The sequence below is a fragment of the Dendrobates tinctorius genome, unplaced genomic scaffold (assembly GCF_039654945.1).
Source record: "Dendrobates tinctorius isolate UK_male_01 unplaced genomic scaffold, ASM3965494v1 ptg000103l, whole genome shotgun sequence".
Classification (NCBI taxonomy): Eukaryota; Metazoa; Chordata; class Amphibia; order Anura; family Dendrobatidae; genus Dendrobates; species Dendrobates tinctorius.
In genome coordinates, this window is record NW_027361771.1 from 12,211,629 (window position 1) to 12,228,873 (window position 17,245).

A 17,245-nucleotide genomic window follows, 5' to 3' on the forward strand; every position below is an offset into this window, starting at 1 on the left:
AACTCGCAGGACCTTCCTGATGGCACTGCAATCGTGAGCACTTTCTATTATCACACTTTCTACATATTAGGATAGGATCTTTGAGATGGGGAAAACCCCTTTAAGGGTAAGGCATCACTGAAAAATTACCTACAGTTTAAAGATCCTATCCAAATATGTAGTATGTGTAATAATGATAATATTAGCAAATACCTCCAATTAAAAATGTAGCATTGTTCTTCTGCTTCTCTGTGACCTCACCCATGCAGGGCGTTGCAGAGGTTAGATATCCATGGTTATGACCAACAACTAACTAAATAACTAACTCACTATATGATTAGTGGTAACCATCGATACCTAAGCTACTGCAATGCCCTGCACATGGTTTAGCAACACAGTCAATCAGAAGAACTATGCTACATTTCTAATTGAAGGTATTTACTAATATTATTAGACCTTCTACACATTGGGATATGATATTGGAGATGGGAACGCCTCTTTAAATCAGTGCGAGTAAGCCAAATTAAATCATGGAAGCAGCGATTTAATGTTTTCATGGGCACAGTAACTATGAACAGTACCTGGTAATGAGCCCAACAAGCTTCCCACATCCTTAGGGCTTCAGAGTCTGTAAATTCTCTTTTGAAACACAGAAGGATCCACCTGTGGCAAAACAGCATTTGGAGACCATCTTCCCCCAGAGACACCAAGTGTTTGTAGAAACGCAAGTGCATCAACCGAAGTAATTCACGAAGATACATCTAAAATAAATTTCACAAAAAATAAAGTTAAAGCAGCTTTTAAAATATCCCAGGTTTGTATCCATAGCTCTCAGGCATTCGTAAAGGGGTTCTCCAGGCTTGGGGAAAAAGTCTGCAGTCACGGTATAATCGTGACAGCGAAGGATATGCACACTATCGCGATACCCTAGCATGCCAATGTGAGCAGACGGTCGAGTTACTGCAATATGGCTGTAATGGATATCTCACGGCAACATCCATAATCTACTGACTAATATGGGGCCTGTCTAAAGGATACATTGTTAAGCCATTACATGAGGCACCCATTAATTGAACAGTTGATAGATAGCACTGTTAACCATCCATTTAAAGGGAATCTGTCAGACTATTTTCGATAATTAAGCCCTTAATTCCAGTGATATCGTACTTACTAGGCTGCTTGGTGCCGTTTCAATATAAACCATGCTTTATCAGCAGGAGATTATCAGTAAAAAAAACACTTGTCTTGTGCCATGTTGTCCTCCTGCTCTGTATAACTCCGCCCCTACTATTGACTGACTGCGTTCTGTGTACACTGTGCATAGGCAGAAAGCTGCCAGTTGTGTGGGCAGGATTACATTGAGCACAGCAATCAGAGAACTGCTAAATCTGCAGAGGTTAAAAAAGGAATTTCGTCAAACTCCAGCAAGGAGCCCAGTAAGTAATACATCACTGGAATCACTGTCTCTGCCACTATATCATGCTGCATTCAGATGCGGTCCCAAAACCCTGTTGATTGATACATTTAAGGGAATCTGTAGCCCATAATAACAAAAATTGTCAATTCAAAGCAGCAATTTGTTTTAAAATCAGAGAGGTAACCACCATCATTGGGAGTTTATTGGAGAATTGGAAAGAGAAAAGTGGCGCTTTTTCCGTTCTAGCATGGCGCACAACCATGGTCAACTCTGCGTTGATAGACATCACCGAGAAAAGCAGTGAATAATACATTTGTGAATAAGGATCACGGCCCCCAGTGTCTTCCTTAAAATGGAGAAATGGATAGGGTCTTCAAATTGGGACCTGCAACACTGGTGGTATTACAGACACATGCTGCGGGAGACCCCCATTACTGTAATATTACATGACAGATGAGCGTGGCTGATGTGAAAACAGAAGACTCTTTAATATCAATGTACAGCGCAATCAGCAGCTACATTCAGCCCCACAGCGGATCAAGGACGTGTATAAGAATCACGCATGTGGCATTCAGTCAATAGGAAGTGGAGCACAACGCAAATGGTTTATTTTTTCATATCAATCAGTCGTTAATAAACCTATTTAGAGTCAAACAATAAAATGCAATTACTGCAAGGACAAGTACTCCAGGTAAGGTCGGATTAGAAGTCGGGAAACACTCACTAATTGCTTGTCCATGTCCTCGTCGCAGGGTGAGCTGATAAAGATAGTGTTCTGCATAAGGCCAACAAAGCACCAGAACGTGTCAGACTCGTCAAGAACCTCGGTCAGCAGCGGGGCGACAAGGTCCGACATTCCTTGTGAATAGCCCACTCTGGGGCAGTATACAGCGTAATTCAAAAGGATCCTCCTAGAGAAAGACAATGGGTGTGGCCATTAGAATGGAAGGCACCGGGAAACCGAAAAGGGCAAGCACATCTCATCTATACTATACATAAGTCATTACCGCTCATCAGGATGACAGTACAGCACATTACAGAGAATCCTTACCGCAGGTTCATTTATTAATATAGAGCGTCATTAGTGTCTGTGGTGCCCAACATAGCCAAAAAAGTTTAGAAGATTTTCTAAGAGAAATGCAACTCAATTCTGCCATAATTTACGCCAAAACCCGAACCTACTTGTCTTGCACCACAAGACACTTTTTTTTTTAGCTTTTTGCAGGACAAGGATGAGATTTAGAGGGAGAAGTTTGCTGTAGTTTAACAACTAAGGCTAGTGTCACACTAGCGTTTCCTGGAGCTGCATCGGGCTGCGCACGGCCGCCGCTAAGCTCCGCCCACGGCCGTGCCTCCTCCTGTCAGCTCCGCCTATGGGCGCAAGACGCTGTATGCGACCTGCATACCCCATCTTTAGCATTGAGTACGCAGGCCGTGCGCAGGTATGTGTTTGCCGGCGCATGAGTCCTTTTGACGGTGCGACGACCGGCGCCAAACGCAAAGGTGGTGACATGTTTCTATTATACTTTTCCTGTTCCACTCCTGGTTTTGGCTTACAGATACAGAGGTCAAAAACTTACAAAATACTCAATGTGTGCACATGGCCTTAAATGTCACTTTCAACCTCGGACAGCAATGTTTTTGCTCCCACAAGCGTGCGAAAACAAATGGTTAACATGGCAGCCACGTTGGTCGCTATGTGAATTTCAGCCAGTCTAGGCTTCATAGAAGAACCGGGACTTTTCTATATACTGCAAAACTGTGGTGTGGCAGTATATAGTATAAGTAATCCTGGAAGGGTTTAAAGAATTACCTAAAAAAAAAAAAAAATTATATATACTGTAATATATATATACACACACACACACACACACATACATACACAGTGTGTATATATATATATATATATATATACACACACACACACACACACACACACACACACACACACACACACACACACATAGTGTGTGTATATATATACACATATATACATACATATACACATATACATACACACACACACACACACACACACACACAGTACATACACACATATATGTATATACACAGATGTGGCCAAAAGTGTCCCTGCAATTTTGTCAGAAAATACTCAGTTTCTTCCTGAAAATGATTGCAATCACAAATTCTTTGGTATTATTATCTTCATTTAATTTGTCTTAGGCCGGGGTCACACTAACCAGCGCAAAATACGGTCAGTATTTTACATGCGTAATACGGATGAATGGCCCCTAAACAGTGCTCCGTATGTCATCCGTAATCAAGGTGTGGTCGCGTATTTTGCGCATGTAAGCATCCGTATGTAATCCGTATGGCGAGATTTTCTCGCAGGCTTGCAAAATGGACATATAATGGAGCCCTATGACAGGTTTATAACAGAAAACAAAGAATAGATATATACACATAGAATACACACATATATATATATATATATATATATATATATATATATATATGCATTCTATGTGTATATATCTATTCTTTCGTTTCTTTATTAAACCTGTCAGTGTGAGTTTACTGTATAGCGCACTGAATTGCCGGCTTTGCTAAAAGACACCGGGTGCGTATTTCTCGCAATTCACATGTGTGGTTCGTGTGTAATCCGTATTTTTTGCGCACTCATAGACTTGCATTGGCGTACTACGGCCGTAATACGCTGACAATCGCAGCATGCTGCGATTGGCACGGAGCGTAGAATACGGATGAGAAATATACGCCTGGTGCGAGTGACCCCATAGAGAATCATTTGTCCGTGTCTAATGCGTGCTTTTAGCTCCTCTCACTCGGCTGTATTCCTCACCATTGTGACCCTGGCCTTAAATGAAAAAACACAAAAGAGAATGAAGAAAAAAGCAAAACATTGATCAGTTCACACAAAACTCCAACAATGGGCCAGACAAAAGTATTGGCACCCTCAGCCTAATACTTGGTTGCACAACCTTTAGCCAAAATAACTGCGACCAACCGCTTCCGGTAACCATCAATGAGTTTCTTACAATGCTCTGCTGGGATTTTAGACCATTCTTCTTTGGCAAACTGCTCCAGGTCCCTGATATTTGAAGGGTGCCTTCTCCAAACTGCCATTTTTAGATCTCTCCACAGGTGTTCTATGGGATTCAGGTCTGGACTCATTGCTGGCCACCTTAGAAGTCTCCAGTGCTTTCTCTCAAACCATTTTCTAGTGCTTTTTGAAGTGTGTTTTGGGTCATTGTCCTGCTGGAAGACCCATGACCTCTGAGGGAGACACAGCTTTCTCACACTGGGCCCTACATTATGCTGCAAAATTTGTTGGTAGTCTTCAGACTTCATAATGCCATGCACACGGTCAAGGAGTCCAGTGCCAGAGGCAGCAAAGCAACCCCAAAACATCAGGGAACCTCCGACATGTTTGACTGTAGGGACCGTGTTGTTGTCTTTGAATGCCTCTTTTTTTTCTCCTGTAAACTCTATGTTGATGCCTTTGCCCAAAAAGCTCTACTTTTGTCTCATCTGACCAGAGAACATTCTTCCAAAACGTTTTAGGCTTTTTCAGGTAAGTTTTGGCAAACTCCAGCCTGGCTTTTTTATGTCTCGGGGTAAGAAGTGGGGTCTTCCTGGGTCTCCTACCATACAGTCCCTTTTCATTCAGACGCCGACGGATAGTACGGGTTGACACTGTTGTACCCTCGGACTGCAGGGCAGCTTGAACTTGTTTGGATGTTAGTCGAGGTTCTTTATCCAACATCCGCACAATCTTGCGTTGAAATCTCTTGTCAATTTTTCTTTTCCGTCCACATCTAGGGAGGTTAGCCACAGTGCCATGGGCTTTAAACTTCTTGATGACACTGCGCACGGTAGACACAGGAACATTCAGGTCTTTGGAGATGGACTTGTAGCCTTGAGATTGCTCATGCTTCCTCACAATTTGGTTTCTCCAGTCCTCAGACAGTTCTTTGGTCTTCTTTCTTTTCTCCATGCTCAATGTGGTACACACAAGGACACAGGACAGAGGTTGAGTCAACTTTAAGCCATGTCAACTGGCTGCAAGTGTGATTTAGTTATTGCCAACACCTGTTAGGTGCCACAGGTAGGTTACAGGTGCTGTTAATTACACAGATTAGAGAAGCATCACATGATTTTTCAAACAGTGCCAATACTTTTGTCCACCCTCTTTTTTATGTTTGGTGTGGAATTATATCCAATTTGGCTTTAGGACAATTCTTTTTGTGTTTTTTCATTTAAGACAAATTAAATGAAGATAATAATACCAAAGAATTTGTGTTTGCAATCATTTTCAGGAAGAAACTGAGTATTATCTGACAGAATTGCAGGGGTGTCAATACTTTTGGCCACAACTGTATATATATTCGTGCCCATTTCCAGTACATTGTAAAGTAAAACGAAAGGAGTTAAAAAAATCACAACTTCCAAAAAATGATCGATACTTCAGGTTGGAAAGTCAATTGAGGAAGACTTTGTGATCCAATTATAATATTTCTTCTTACGAGAGGAGACATGTCTGACATGCCAGTGTAAGGAGGCTTAGAAGCCATGCACTGCTCCTCTGGGAAATGAAAATATACAAATAGTCTCTTCAGAGGAAGAGGACTTGAACTCTAGTGCCAGCTATTGGAAGTAGCAATCCTACAAGTCAATATTGACACTTTTAAAGGAGCCATGCCATGTGACTTGGGGTAAAGGCCAAACCAGAATCTCAATTTGAGAAAGTGTGTTTCGTTGTGTTACCCCTCCTCATTGGAAAGCACGATATCGGATCTGGCTGTATGAGTGGTTTCGGACTCGGTTCTAAGGTCTAAGACTTTTAGGATTGCTACTGACAATAAATGGCACGAGAGCTAAAGTTCTCTCACTCTCTAAAGAAGTGACTGGCATATTTAATTTCCCAGAGGAGCCTCTTTACACTGGTATATCAGGCATATCACTTTCCACAAAGAGAATTATTGCCTCTTAGGCCTCTTTCACACTTCAGTTTTTTGCCATCAGTCAAAATCCGCCAAAATTTGAAAATGGCGGATCCGCAAAAAATGGAAACAAAACGGATGCAAACTGATGGAACGGATCCGTTTTGTTGAGGATCCGCCATACCGATTTTACTGCGGATCCTCAACAAAACGGATCCGTTCCATCAGTTTGCATCCGTTTTGTCATCCGTTGGATCCGTTTTCTTGCGGATCCGTTTTTCCACACCTCCAAAATGGGATGCTCCCAAATATGATTCGCTCTTGGAAAATGCTCTCAAATGTGATTGGATGCTGGAAACTAGGGAGAAATATATCTAGGGTGTTGTGATACAATTTCTTTGAAAGGTTTTAGAGCTAGTGGCAGCGATGGAAGGAGTTAGTGCGAGTCTGGAAGGAGTTATTGCGAGTATTGACAGCTTCTGTGTGGAATTGGATCTTCACTTGAATCGGTTGGCAATTATTGCTATCGAGAGGGAGAAAAGAAGACTGCGAATCCTGCGTATGAGGAGACAGCGCCAGTGGATTCATCCCATTAATGCGCAGAGGTTCACCCGTGGCGTTTTTTCCACACTGTACCTGGAATTGAGGGAGAATCCGGACAAGTTCTTCAACTACGTGCGCATGCGGATGGAATTCTTTGAGATATTGGTGGATCGTGTTGGAGAACAAATCCGGAGAAGGGACACCTACATGCGGTTTTCTATATCACCGGCGGAGCGTTTGATGGTGACCCTTCGGTAAGTTATCTACCTTTTAAAATGTTTCAGATTCTGCAGGCTTTTATTGTTATGTTATGGCTTGTAGTTTGTATTAATTTTACTTTTTTTCCCTTTTTTTAAGATTCCTGGCAACTGGAGAATCCTTCACCTCCCTCCATTTCCAGTTCCGGATTGGGATTTCCACTATTGCTGGAATTGTACAACAGACCTGCCGGGCATTATGGGATTCTCTACAGGAGGAATACATCCCAGAGCCAACACAGGAGAGTTGGCTGGAGATTGCAGAGAAGTTTCAAGAAATCTGCCAGTTTCCAAACTGCATCGGTGCCGTGGATGGCAAGCATATCAGGATTGTGAAACCCATGGGATCTGGTTCACAGTTTTACAACTATAAAAAATACTTTTCTATTGTGCTTATGGCCATTTCGGATGCAAACTGCAAATTCATTGCCGTGGACATTGGTGCATACGGTCGTTCTAATGACTCTCAGGTGTTCAAGATTTCCACCATGGGCCGTCGCTTGTATGGAGACAATTTTAACTTCCCACCTCCAAGACCACTCCCTGGAACAACAGGCCCACCAATGCCTTTTGTGTGCGTTGGCGACGATGCTTTTCAACTTTCAAAACACCTACTGAAGCCATATGGTAGTCGTGGATTAACACACCAGAAAAGAATCTATAACTATCGGTTAACCAGAGCGCGCAGAGTGGTGGAGTGCGCGTTTGGAATTTTAACTGCCAAATGGAGAGTACTGTTAACGGCCATGAAAATGAAAACAGAGACTGTGGATGAGGTGGTAAAGGCCTGTGTAATCCTGCACAATTTTGTCCTTTCAAAGGAACCAGTTTCCATCGATGAAAATGTGTATGAAACCACCTTGTGGGATTATGAGCAGCAAACTTTTCGGAGTACTGGTTCAGTGGCAAGAATTAGGGATACCTTTGCAGATTATTTTGTTACACCAGAGGGACAAGTGGACTGGCAAGATGACATGATATAATTTTCTTCATACCAATTGTGAGTAATTTTTTTTTTTTTTTTTATCTGAAATTTTACCAAGTGTTTGCTTTGCACAAGCATTGTGTTTTACCATGTGATTTGGTTAGTTTTACACTTTGCAGTGTTACCAATTGTTGGGTACCAAGCGTAAAGTTACCAAGTGTTGTGTACCAAGCGTAAAGTTACCAAGTGTTGTGTACCAAGCGTTTTACACTTTGAAATGTTCACAAGTGTTGGTTATCAAATGTTGTGCTACCAAGTGTTTTTTTGTACCTTGTACACCACCGGTGTACTGTGAAATATTACCCAGGGTTGTGTGTTGTGTTAACAAGTGTTGTGTTTACCTTTTACACCACTGGTGTAATTTGAATAAAGAAGCAAAAAATAAACATCACAATAAAGTTTTTTGAAAAAAAACAGTTTATTTCTGACAATTTGTATTAACTGTATTTTTTTTTTTTACTTTTTTTTTCTTAACTTTTTTTGTAACTTTTTTTGGTATATTACCTTTTTGGTAACTTTTTTTTTGGTATAATATTACCTTTTTTAATTTTTTTTGGTATATTACCTTTTTTTAATTTTTTTTTGGTATATTACAACAGAAAAATTACAAACTATGATAATGTTGGGTGGAGATAGTATTGGAGGGGGGGTTAACAGGGTTGACCACATCGAGGGGGGGGGTAGGGGACTGGGGAGGGAGTTGGTGAGGACCAGAAGTGGAAGGGGGGTTTAACACATGTGGTTGGGACGGGAGTGGATGGACAGACGAGGTTTGTGGGTACATTGAAGGTGTATGTGGGGGTGGGTATGGCGAGGGCATTGGGGTATAATGCAATGGGGAAGGTAGGTACTGGGAAGAATGGAATGGGGAACTAGAGAAAGGAGAGGGAGTGGTAGGAGGAGGGACGGCTGTGTGATTGATGGTGGTGGAAGGATGGACGGGGGAAGGATGGACTGTGGAAGGATAGACAGGGGGAGGATGGACTGTGGAAGGATAGACAGGGGGAGGATGGACAGGGGGAGGAAGAGATGCTTCAGCAAGCACTTCCACTAGAGCATTCTGACAGGCTTGCATCACACGCATCTGCTGGTGAGTACTTAAACCTTCCATTTGCCGGACAACAGATTGAAAAAAGGTATGTCTCGGTGTCTGGTTTGATTCTAAACTCATCTGTTCCATGTATCTTCTGAGTTCCAAGATACTTTGATTGATCATGGTCAACCCAGAAGATAACCGTTGTCCATAAGTGTGGAAACCGTGTTGAACAGTTGAGTTTAGACTCAAACAGTCAGACAAGGTCAGCCTTTCCTGACTCCTCAGACGCTGCCGGCCAGAACCAAAAGTTGGTCGAGATGTTGCGGCAGTGTCTGAGGGGTGGGGAACAGGGAACAAGTCGTCACCAGCAGCTTCATGTGATGAAGTCTGCCCTGCTGCTCCAGTGCTGGTGGAGGGGATAGAGGGATCAGACAAGAGGGTAGGTACAGAGGGGTCGGATACCTCGATGTGGTCACCGGGGGCGGTCTCACTAGGGATCACTCCAGAGGGACGCAACTCTGATGCAGACTCCCGAGTGCTGAAGATGGTGCTAAAAAAAAAAAAAGAAGAAAAAAATGTATATTAAAAATATTGATATTTAATTTAAGTCTGCTGAAAAAAAAATTGGTTAAACATTTCTACTACAGGAATTGTTTGGGGAATATTTACCTTCTGCACGCCATTGTAGATCGCAGGAACGCCAGGGCTTGGTAGTTTTTGTACTGGGGTCCCCGGCGTCCTCCCGACGATCCACTCGGGGTCTGAATCTCTTTGTTGTAGTCCCTCTTGAAGCGATCCCGGAGCGACCGCCACCGTGTGATAACCCTGTCACCTGTGAAGCAAAAAAAAAAAAAAAATGTTTAGTATTCAACACTTCACATGCTGGAAATATAAGTTACTGAAGTTGTAATACTTACGCACAAAATCCCTGGCCCTCGCATTGAGTTCCTCCCAGTTGTCAATAACTGAAGAACAGACTTCATCCCAGAGCCGTCGGGTGGTTGGTTGGTCGGCATGAAGACGGTTTGCCATGTTCCACAGCGGCTCCCGGATTTCCACCTCATGGATGAGGTCATCAGTATCAATAATGACACCCTCCTCCTGATGTCTGCGGGGAGCACGCTGTGAAACCTGTGAAGATAAAAAACAAAACAAAAAGCAAAAAATTACATTATATTCAAACACATGATGTTCATTTAAACAATTATCAAAATAGGGTTACTTACAGTTTGCCGACCACCAGAGGCATCACCTTCACGACCCTGGGATGTCCTGGGAGTCACTCTAGTGCGGGCACCGGATTCTGAAGACTGTGGGGGGGGGGGGGGGGGGAAATGTTTGGATGGATGCATAGTTATGGTGTGTGCACTGTGATGAATGTTTGTGTTGGGTGTAGCATTATGTATCTGTGTATGTGCTAAACTTACAATCTGCGCACCCCCTCCGTGTGTCTCTCCACCCTGCACGTCTCCTCCTGGAAGCTCCTCTGAATCAGCTTCCTGTTAAAACATAATAGGATAGTGTTTTTAACCACAAAAAAATTATTTTAAATAAAAAAAAAACAAAATTTTTTTTACCTCAGCTCGCTGATGATGTGAGGGGGAGCTTTCAGGAGAAGACATTACGGCTTGGGGCAGCTGTGTTGCTTCCTGAACTGATCTGCAAGTATAAACACACTTGTTAAGCTACTATACAAAGTATCATAATAAGCTTTCAGGCTTTTATACTTACAGGGAAAATGTTTGGCTGGCAGTATCTGCTTCGGCCTGGCTGGCAGTCTCTGTTGCGGTCTGGCTGGCCCTCTCTGCTGCAGCCTGGCTGGCTCTCTCTGCTGCAGCCTGGCTGGCTCTCTCTGCTGCGACCCTGCTGGTAGTGCTTGAAGTGATCTGCAAGTATAAAGACACTTGTTAAGCTACTATACAAAGGATCATAATAAGCTTTCAGGTCTTTATACTTACAGGGAAACTAATGGTTGCCTGTACGCCACGGTGTGGCTGTTCCTCTCTGCTGCGGTCAGGGTTGTTTCTGCTGCGGTCTGACCGGTCATGTCTGCTGCGTTGATCCCTGCTGCGGTCTGAATCTCTGCTACGGTTGGGCTGGCCGTGTCTGCCGGTATGGTGGCGCTTCATTGTGTGAACTGAAAGAAAATGATATGAAAGTTTAAAAAAAAACAAAAAAAAAAAAACAAACCACATTTTGTATGTGTAATTCCCTGAAACTAATTATACGCAATTTTAAGTGTTTGCATGTCTACATTCCCTTATCTCAGAGTGTAACCAGTGATTGAAGGTGTGTAATATTTTGTGTAAACCTACTTTCTTTGTGTTTTGTAACTGAGTGTAACCAGTAATTGAAGGTGTGTAATTGCTGTGTATACCAGTTTGCATTCCCTGAAACTCTCACCGAGAGTGTAACCAGTGATTAAAGGTCTCACCGAGTGTAACCAGTGATTGAAGGCGTGTAGTGTGTAATTGCTGTGTATACCAGTGTTTGCATTCCCTGAAACTCTCAACAGAGTATGTAACCAGTGATTGAAGGTGTTTAATTTCTGTGTATACCCACTGTGTTTGCATGGTTTTGAATTCCCTGAAACTCAGTTGTGTATACCCATTTTTTCATGGTATGTTGCAATCTCACTTTTAACCACACTTGTATACCAGAACACTTCAATTACCTTTATGGTAACTTAATTTTACCTTTTTTAAAATGATACAAAGGAGATTTTTTCAAAACAATTTATTTATTTTTTTTTTTATTATTTTTTTTTTTTCCAAAAAATAGGAGCTACTCTGCTCTTTATTTTAAATACCACAATACATGAAAAATAAAAAAACGCAAACACGCATAACACACAGCCAGGCTACACACTCCAGGTGTCTTGCAGGTGGAAGATTTGCAGCGGAGTTTGAAATTCTATCAGTCAGGCTGGTGTTTGATGTCTGGTTCGGTTTCTTCAGTGTGGCTGTTGCCAGATGTCTGGGCCCAAACCACATACAATACCATTTAGGCCGGTTTCACATTTGCACTTTATAGCGCAGCGATGGCCTGCACACGTCCGCCACAAATCCCCGCCTACTACCGCACATGAATGCTTGCGATCTGCGCACCCTATCTTTATCATAGGGTGCGCAGATGGTGCGCTGGCAGGATTTTACAGTGTGCTGCGCACTTTTGAAGGTGTGCCGTGCGCGCCAAAATGCAACATGCTGCGTTTGGCGCACAAGGGCACACCTTCAAAAGTGCGCAGCACACGGTAAAATCCTGCCAGCGCACCATCTGCGCACCCTATGATAAAGATAGGGTGCGCAGATCGCAAGCATTCATGTGCGGTAGTAGGCGGGGATTTGTGGCGGACGTGTGCAGGCCATCGCTGCGCTATAAAGTGCAAATGTGAAATCGGCCTAAATGGTATTGAATGTGGTGTTATTGGGCCCAGACATCTACATCAAACACCAGCCTGACTGATACAGTCAGGCTGGTGTTTGATGTAGATGTCTGGGCCCAATAACACCACATACAATACCATTTAGGCCGGTTTCACATTTGCACTTTATAGCGCAGCTATTTCCTGCACACGTCCGCCACTAATCCCCACCTACTAGCGCACATGAACGCTTGCAATCTGCGCACCCCATACTAAAGATAGGGTGTGCAGATCGCAAGCGTCCATGTGTGCTAGTAGGCGGTGATGACCAGATGGGACGGGGATTAGTGGTGGACGTGTGCAGGTTATCACTGCGCTATAAAGTGCAAATATGAAACCAGCCTTACACCACACAATCACAGCAAGAAATACAATATTAAAGTTGTATGAAAATAACATGCAGTACACATGCAACAGAAAAAAAAAAAAATATAAAAAAAAACAAAAAACAGACATGCAACACTCGCAGACCACACACACACACACACACACACACACACACACAGGCTACACACTTGCAGGCCATACACAGAAATGTCATAGGTATACTCACACTTGGTAAAGCTGGTACTGGCAGGCCTCTTGATAGCTGTGGCTGCAGGCTTGGTGGGTGTCTGGCAGGCTGGGTGGTCTGGCAGGCTTGGTGGCTGTCTTGCAGGCTTGGTGGCTGTCTTGCAGGCTTGGTGGTGGTCTGGCTGGCTTGCTGTCTGGCTGCTACTGCATGTCTGGGCCCAATTAGCCCATCTTATATAGTTTTGGGACTGTCTGGAAAAGTATCTTTTTTTCTGGGCATGCGCAGTGCGATTTTGCGGATCCTGCCGGCGGATTCCGCAAAATCGCGGATCCCGGCGGATCCGCCGCCCATAGGGCCCCATTCTACCGCATGGCTGATGACGGCGGATCCGCCGTCATCCGCCATTTTGACGGCGAAAAAAAACGTTACATGCTCAGTCCCCCTCAGACAGAATCCGCAAAGAATTTTGCGGATCCGCCGAATATCGGACGCAACGGACGACCATCCGTCAAAATCCGCCACTAATGTATCCCAATGGGGAAATTGGCGGATCCGCAACAAGAAAAAGCGGATCCGCCAATTTCAAATTTTGGCGGATTTTGACTGATGGCAAAAAACTGAAGTGTGAAAGAGGCCTAAGATGCCAGACAAAAGCCTCTCATAAAGCCAAATCAGACCTCATGCTTTGCAATGATGAGAGGCAACATGCCTGGAAACACTGTATGAAAATATAGAGATTCTGGTTTGGCTTTTATCCCAAGTCATGTGGTAAAGTTCGTTAAAAGAAGCCTGTCACGTTTCCGTCTTGGAGGTGGCACTGGAGTGGTATCAGTCACCGCCCTGTGCATAGTCAGCGGTGACAGTAACCGTGCTGCTAGCCAACCCTAATAATGAGCTGCTGTCAGTCAGTGCTAGGGGCGCGGTTACAGCCACGTTCACTATGCACACAGCGGTGACTGACACCGCGCCAGCGCCACCCAGTGACTGAAACCGGAACTCTACCGGGAGGAATAAAAAGTTAATTTCCTCCTGGCATCGTAGGTCTAAGTGTCAGTGGCGGGCAGGTTCAGAATGTTAATAACCTTCAAGATTAACCCCATATCTGCAGGTAATAGCTTGTTTCATGTGACAGGTTCCCTTTAAAGGGTCAATACTGACATTTAGGATTGTTACTTCCAATAGGTGGCACTAGAGTCCAAGTCCTCTGTCCCTGAAGAGTTGGTTTGCATAGAATACGACTATTAGCTCACCTTTGTAACTGATTTGTATAGACAAACATGCAGAGAAGACACAGACGTCTCCTCTGAATGCCTCCTATGCACAGGGAATCTCGCTGAGGACATCACACATTCCTGGATATGAGCGTTATGGATCTGTACACAAGACAGCTTACTTAGTCATGTCCTAAATTTGCCTAGTCTGCCTTATCACTTGCGCTCTTAAAGGGATAGTAAGAAACAGGACTCCATACTACTGGCAGATAAAAGCAGGTCTGTAGTTTACTGACCAGCTACCAGAGAAACTGAAGGGATACTTTCAGCTGCAAGACAAACTATGCAATAATAGAAAATGTTGTAAAATGCAGATTTAGAGTCCAATACTGTACATGGTTTAAATAAATATATTTTCACAATTACCTCATTGCCTCCACGTTGGGATTATCTTCCCCTCGAAAAAATTGGTTACTACGATCTGTTCTGACAACATCTTTGTCCACAGTAAATTGAACATTCCTCCAAAAAGATTTCTGGGCATCAGGGCTCATGGACAATCTGATTGAGAAAATGTAAATATAGTAAAAAACAATAACTGAAAAAGGTCAATACAAATGTGCTATTAAAGGGAATATGTCACCAGGTCTTTGCTACCCCATATGAAAGAAACATAATGTAGGGGGAGAGACTCAGATTCCAGCTATGTATCACTTACTGGGTTATTGCCGTCATTTTGATAAAATCCTTCTTTTCTCTGCTGCATATTTAGAAGTTCTCTGAATGCTGAGCTATGTATAACCCCACCCATACCACTGATCGGCAGCTTTCTGTGTATGCACAGTGTTCTCAGTGGTTGGGGGGTTATACAGAGCTCATGAATAAGCTGGACTGTCTGGCAGCATGTTTACTAGTCCTCTGGTGATAATCTCCTGCTGATAACTGAGATTTTATCAAAACTAAAGCAAGCAGTCCAGTTAGTGACAATACGCTGGAATCAGGGTCTCTGTCTCTACATAATGCTGCTTTCAGATTAAATGGCAAAAACTTGGTGACAGATTCCCTTTAAATTACATTATTAGATACAGTAAAACAAGGGTTATTTTCATGCCATTCAAAAACGTGTTTTTTTTCTTTGCATTTGTATTGTATTTGTACCTTTTATTCTGAATCTGAGCATACTCTTCTCTTCTCTGAACCCGCAGAGCTTCACGTTCCTCCGAACTCGATTCCCAATTGTAATATCCAAAAAGAAATGGCCACACTTCTCCTCTAAGGGAGGATTCGATGCCACCGAAGAAAATAACCTAAAAGCAAGAAAAAAAAGGAACCCACAGTTTTCGGCTGACATGCCTACATATAAATAAGCATTATTACAGCTGGCAATCATCGTTCATACATAGTACAAAATGACTTCCAATACAGATTACCTTCTATATTTCACATGGCTAGAATACATACTGCCACCACCCAGGGTCTAATATTGAAAAAGAAACCTGCACACAAAACATGTGAACAGCCCAATTATAAAGCTGATCAAATCTCCAGATTTTGGGAGGCCAAAAAACTTAATTTCAATTATTTGCTGACGATTTAGAATAAAAGATGGTGACTAAAGGCAGATATGTGAAGATATCACCAGTGCCATGTATACGGTTCGATGAACACATGCAAAATCACCTGCGTTCAAAAGCCGGCAGCGCTTTGGACACAGCGGACATGTGCTGAGTTCAAAGTGCTACTGGTTACTGACCGCGTGGACGTAGCTCAAGATGTTACCCAATCATAAACAAGCAAAAACACATTGGAAAACAAAAACACGCCTCCCACAACAGCTTAGAACAGGCTTTCCCCTGTGTGAGACATGTAATGACAGACAGCTTTCACTGATCTTATTGAAGAACTGTGTGCAATTACAAAATACCGGAAATATAGTAGTGATGAGTGTGATGATAAACACATTTCAACTTTCAGATCAATTCGGCCAATGTGGGGGGAGGTCAGCAGACCTTTGTCTGATTACAAACAAGTCTGCAGCTCTCCTCTCACAGTGCTGACAGCTCTAATGTTTCTCTCCCCGCCTCCCAGGCTGTAGTAAGATGAAAGGTGTCTAATCACACTCATCTTTGCTCTGATACCATCACTTGGCAACCACACTCAGCTCTGCAGTGAGATCAGTGAAATGATTGCATGTCTTATACTGAGAAACCTGCTCTAAGCTATTGTGGGGGGTTATGGCAATCTTTTTGCGCCCCTGAATGTTGCTGTCTGTTTATGATTGGTCAACACCATACAGGCGAAGTGCATACCCACAGAAAAAAATCTCTAGTAATGCCCCCTGGGACTTAGCAGAACCTAGAATCTAAATTTTCTAAGAGGAGGAGAAATTCAAAAGTAAAAACTATATATAAAGAGCCAACTCTGCATTCACTCTCTCATGATGTGGCCAGTTTAACATGCTAAACCAGGTGAAATACCCTCTAAGCTATTTCACTGCCTTTCCATAGTTAAATCAAAAACCCTGAACCTTGTTGTGTCAATATGAATTTTTAACCTTAAACTCTCCCTAAACTAAGGCTGGGGTCACACTGAGTTGTGGCAGTCCGTTAGACGGACTGCGTTACACCGCGGTATAACATGGTGTAATGCAGTCAGTTAAAGCTGCCATTAACCCCCATTGTCGGGCGCATTGCCATCGCATGGAATGCGCTCGCGATGTGCAGTCATTCAGTGACGGAGCCTCGGACGCGGGCTGCAGCATCTGAGGCTCCGTCACCTCTAGCCCAGATGAATCATCAGCGCTAGCGGTATAGCATAACGCGATCGCATTATGCTATAGCGTTAACGTAGCCCGTCAATGCTGTGCGTTGAACGGGCTGCTTTAACGCAATGTGTCCCTAGCCTAATCCCAATTATATTGCCCCTAATGCTCATCCTACCTGCCATAGATTCCATAA

General features: G+C 43.2%; 2 protein-coding genes and 1 long non-coding RNA gene across 4 annotated transcripts in view; all 3 read right to left on the bottom strand.

Annotated features, from left to right (window-relative positions):
- Positions 1 to 17,245, bottom strand: part of TBC1D16 (TBC1 domain family member 16) — a 92,166-nt gene that overhangs the window by 21,194 nt on the left and 53,727 nt on the right. For both annotated transcript variants that reach the window (XM_073588081.1, XM_073588079.1), the window contains exons 7-10: positions 15,447 to 15,595; positions 14,715 to 14,849; positions 2,121 to 2,307; positions 561 to 740 (exon numbers count right to left, since the gene is read on the bottom strand). In XM_073588081.1, coding sequence (XP_073444182.1) covers positions 561 to 740; positions 2,121 to 2,307; positions 14,715 to 14,849; positions 15,447 to 15,595 — 651 coding nt within the window. The remainder of the gene's footprint in view (positions 1 to 560; positions 741 to 2,120; positions 2,308 to 14,714; positions 14,850 to 15,446; positions 15,596 to 17,245) is intronic.
- Positions 8,695 to 10,452, bottom strand: LOC141100219 (uncharacterized). The gene is made up of 4 exons (XM_073588552.1): positions 10,366 to 10,452; positions 10,057 to 10,270; positions 9,809 to 9,971; positions 8,695 to 9,689 (listed from the first exon to the last, which is right to left on the bottom strand). The coding sequence occupies exons 2-4, from the start codon at positions 10,169 to 10,171 to the stop codon at positions 8,708 to 8,710; spliced, it is 1,260 nt and encodes a 419-aa protein (XP_073444653.1). The 5' UTR covers positions 10,172 to 10,270; positions 10,366 to 10,452; the 3' UTR covers positions 8,695 to 8,707.
- LOC141099952 (uncharacterized) lies at positions 10,487 to 14,702 on the bottom strand. The gene is made up of 4 exons (XR_012234565.1): positions 13,117 to 14,702; positions 11,098 to 11,276; positions 10,871 to 11,025; positions 10,487 to 10,798 (listed from the first exon to the last, which is right to left on the bottom strand). It is a non-coding gene; the product is annotated as an uncharacterized lncRNA (long non-coding RNA).